At 48.8% G+C, this 3877-nt stretch overlaps 1 protein-coding gene across 1 annotated transcript; it reads left to right on the forward strand.

Moving 5' to 3' along the window:
• The first annotated feature begins 2988 nt into the window (after positions 1-2988).
• LOC104453796 (LOB domain-containing protein 42) lies at positions 2989-3877 on the forward strand. The gene is made up of 2 exons (XM_010068421.2): positions 2989-3189; positions 3299-3877. The coding sequence occupies exons 1-2, from the start codon at positions 3000-3002 to the stop codon at positions 3844-3846; spliced, it is 738 nt and encodes a 245-aa protein (XP_010066723.2). The 5' UTR covers positions 2989-2999; the 3' UTR covers positions 3847-3877.

A 3877-nucleotide genomic window follows, 5' to 3' on the forward strand; every position in this document is an offset into this window, starting at 1 on the left:
ATAACACATTTTATTACTCAAATATTTAGTTATTATTCAATATATTGTGTACGAATGTGATTAATTGTAATAATAATCATATAATACGTGCTCATATGAAAATAGTGAAAATTGATATTATCATAATATAAATGAAGCCAACAATTTCAATTGTAATTAACATATATTTTGATTATAAATTAACATTGGTAGGGTGAGAGGGAGAAAAAAAAGACAGGTATTTTAGGAATAATTATTACAAGACAGGTGTAATACCTATTATAGAGGGGACCATGGAATAGAAATTACGCGTCTACTTATAAAAGGGATCACCACTCTATGGGAAAAGTACCAAAAAGTTATCAACCTATTATTTGTACCAATTCGGTCTTAAATCATTCAATTAGACCAATTCAATCTAAACCTTTTAATATTTGTACCAATTCAGTCCATCGTGGACATTTTGTCCGGCCGGTGGCCGGTGTTTAGCGTGGCAATTTTTATGATTTTTGGCAATTTTTTTATGATTTTTATTAATTTTTATTAAATTTTTCATTTTTCTTTTTGCTTTCTTCTTCGTGGTTGCCGGCGAGCCTTCGGTGAGGCTCGCCGGCCACTAGGCGAGGGCCCTCGCCCGGCCTCTCCCAAAGCCGCCGGCGAGGCGGCTTCGCCGGATCTGGCGAGGCCGGCCTCACCGCGGCGGCGAGGCCATGGAGGCCATCACCGGGGGCGGAGGCGAGGGCCGCGAAGCCCTCGACACCCGCCGGCGAGGGTCGCGACCCTCGCTCGGCCTCGCCCGGCCTTGCCGCCGAGTCCCCGACGCCTCCTCCGCCGTTGATCCCGGAGCTTCTCGACCTCATCACTGCCGCCCTCACCTCCACGAGATCCCAATTCGAGGCCCTGGTCCCCACCTCCCGCGACTCACGCCGCCGCTCCTCCGCCCGATCTTCGCCTCCGAAACCCTAGCCCGCCGCCCCAACACCCTCCTCTCCTTCTTCGAGGCCGACCTCGCCCGCGGCCCTGGGCGAGGCCGAGCGAGGGTCGCGACCCTCGCCGGCGGCTGGCGAGGGCTTCTCGCCCTCGCCTCCGCCCGGCGATGGCCTCCATGGCCTCACCGGCCACGGGAGCGAGGCTGGCCTCGCCTAGATCCGAGTGAAGCCGCCTCGCCGGCGGCTTGGGAGAGGCCGGGCGAGGGCCGCGACCCTCGCCGGTGGCAGGCGAGGGCTTTGCGGCCCTTGCCCGGTGGCCGGCGAGCCTCACCGGAGGCTTGCCGGTAACCGCGAAGAAGAAAGCAAAAAAAAAAAAAAAAAAAAAATTTTTTAAAATAAAAATTAATAAAAATTTCGAAAAATCATAAAAAAATCATAAAATTCCGACCACCGGCGGACGTCCACGTCAATGCCAGCCAGCCAAAATTGGCCGGATGGAATGAATTGATACCAATATTAAAAGTTTAGGACTGAATTGGTCCAATTGAAAAGTTTATGACTGAATTAATACTAATGCAATAGGTTTAAGACTTTTTTGGTACTTTTCCCCCACTCTATAGTAAGTAGTTGAAAGTGGTCCACTCTTTTAAATTTTCACTTGTGCAATCCATCACATCACTCATTAAATCAGTTTTTAAGATCAATTTTAGTAAATCTCACATTACTTTTTCTATTTTATATGGTCGACTAAAACAATGCAAAAATAAATGGAGCGGTGTACTTCTAATTTGCAAGAAAGGTTCACACGCCTGGTGCACTGTAGCCTAGATATGAAAGAGACAACTCTGATTCCACCAAGTGCATACACACGATGAAATCCACAGGTTATAAAAGACTTCGGTTTAAGGTTCACCAGATTCAAAGATTAAGAAGCAACTGGGTGTCTGCATTGAGTGCAGAAAACCATTTTTGATGTAAAACAAAATAGTTGAGCGGTCCTGAGAACAATAAGATATGCATACATGCAAACTTCACTAGAAATTGATTATATATGTGCATCTAAGTTAGAATTCATCGTTATAAAACAAAACCCTAACCCTCAACCATTCACATCACTACTACTACTTTGTTCGTAGCCCCCTATTGTGTAGTCATTGGCTGTCATTGCAGCCGGCATTTGCCAAGACTATCACTATCACCGCCCCTCTTTCTTACTTTGAACTTTTAGATTTAATCTGTCTTCAACCTTTTCTTGCACGTTTTGTTAACCATTGAATTACCCAAAGGTTGACAATAATCAGTATTCTCTCTTCTTTTTCATGACACTGATGAACTAAACGAGATTGAAAGTCAAATATAAGAGACTAGGATTGAAGGATTGACGCCCATCCTCAATGATTCAACATAGCTCTTCCTTGGCTGATCGATGTAGCTCATCGAGCTCGGGCAACATCAACTACGAGATAGAGAATCTCGTGGTGGTGGCCGATCTAAGGTGGTGTCCACCTCCATGGGATTGAGTACATTGAGTAAGTAAGCATGGGGTTTTTATCGAAACCTTCTAATATACTATAAATGCATACATGATATTATATTTTCGGAGAACCCATAGAAAATTATGTAATCCCGATAGAGGTTATTGCTATAGATAGGGTTCGAGCGAAATTTCATATGATACAAAGGTGGTTATGCATATGTATCCGCACATGTACGAGGTCCATCCAACAATCTCTCTTCCACACGAGTGCGTGCCAAGCCAAAGCTTTCTTCCAGTAAGGGGCATATTGTCCGATTTGGATCGTTTCCTCGAGAGGGGAACTCCCGCAATTTACCCAAATACGAAACAAACTTTTGTAGGGCAAAAAGTAAAACTCCCGGATTTAAGGCTTTTTCCAAGTCCCTTTTGATTCCATCCATCCAACACTTAAATTCATAAGCTAAACCAAAGCTAAACCACCAGGGTCCACCCACCCCCTCTCTCTCAAACCCTCCATTCGTTTCTCACATAAATTCCCCCTTCACTCTCTCTCTCTCTCTCCCCCTCCTCAGCTCAGCTCCGTACCTCTCTCTCTCTCTATCTGAACGTCAGCTATGAGAATGAGCTGCAACGGCTGCAGAGTCCTCCGCAAGGGCTGCAGCGATGACTGCGTCATAAGGCCCTGCCTACAATGGATCAAGTCCGCCGATTCCCAGGCCCACGCCACCGTCTTCCTCGCCAAGTTCTACGGCCGCGCCGGCCTCATCAACCTCATCAATGCCGGCCCTCCCCACCTCCGTCCGGGTACTGCCCCTCTCTCTTGCCTCCGCGTCGCATGTAAATTTTCAGCACTCAGCTAGTAATGTTTCTTGACTCTCTCTTCTTTTTCCTTTTTTCTTTGGTGAGCGAGCAGCCATTTTTAAGTCGCTGCTCTACGAGGCCTGCGGTCGGATCATCAACCCCATATACGGGTCGGTCGGGCTGCTCTGGTCCGGCAACTGGGGGCACTGCCAAGCCGCCGTCGACGCCGTCCTCAGGGGCTCCTCCCACATCATGCGGCACCCTTCGCTGGATTCAGGTTCGACCCCGGCCGCGTCTCAGCCCCTCCCCGCCCTTAAGGCCTACGACATCCGCCACTTCCCCAAGGCCGGGGGCTCACAAGGCCTCCACAGGGCCCGGTTCAAGCGCCCCAGGCTCGGCGTCGACCTGAAGCCGGACGGCTGGCCTCACCCGGAGGCGAGCTACTCGACGTCGCCAGAGGATGACAGCGTGTTCTCCGTGGAGACCGTGGAGGCTGAACCTGAGGGCCCGTCTCAGCCGAGCCAGATTTTGGCTTTCGACGGCCAAGGTGGTGAGAGTGACGAGGATCGGGTCGGGTTGGAGCTCACTCTTGGCGTGGCTCAGAGTCAACAACAGAGCGGCTCATGCAAATCTGAGTCTGATCATGGTCAACACTCGTGATTGAGAGTCGCAAGGAAACGAGAGAGAGAGA

This window comes from Eucalyptus grandis, chromosome 6 (assembly GCF_016545825.1).
Source record: "Eucalyptus grandis isolate ANBG69807.140 chromosome 6, ASM1654582v1, whole genome shotgun sequence".
Classification (NCBI taxonomy): domain Eukaryota; kingdom Viridiplantae; phylum Streptophyta; class Magnoliopsida; order Myrtales; family Myrtaceae; genus Eucalyptus; species Eucalyptus grandis.

What these genes read in the sequence shown, in the direction of transcription:
- LOC104453796 (XM_010068421.2), top strand. Translation starts at nt 3,000, where the DNA reads ATGAGAATGAGCTGCAACGGCTGCAGAGTCCTCCGCAAGGGCTGCAGC. An exon ending in CCCTCCCCACCTCCGTCCGG is followed by an intron (nt 3,190 to 3,298) that starts GTACTGCCCCTC and finishes GTGAGCGAGCAG; the next exon opens with CCATTTTTAAGTCGCTGCTC.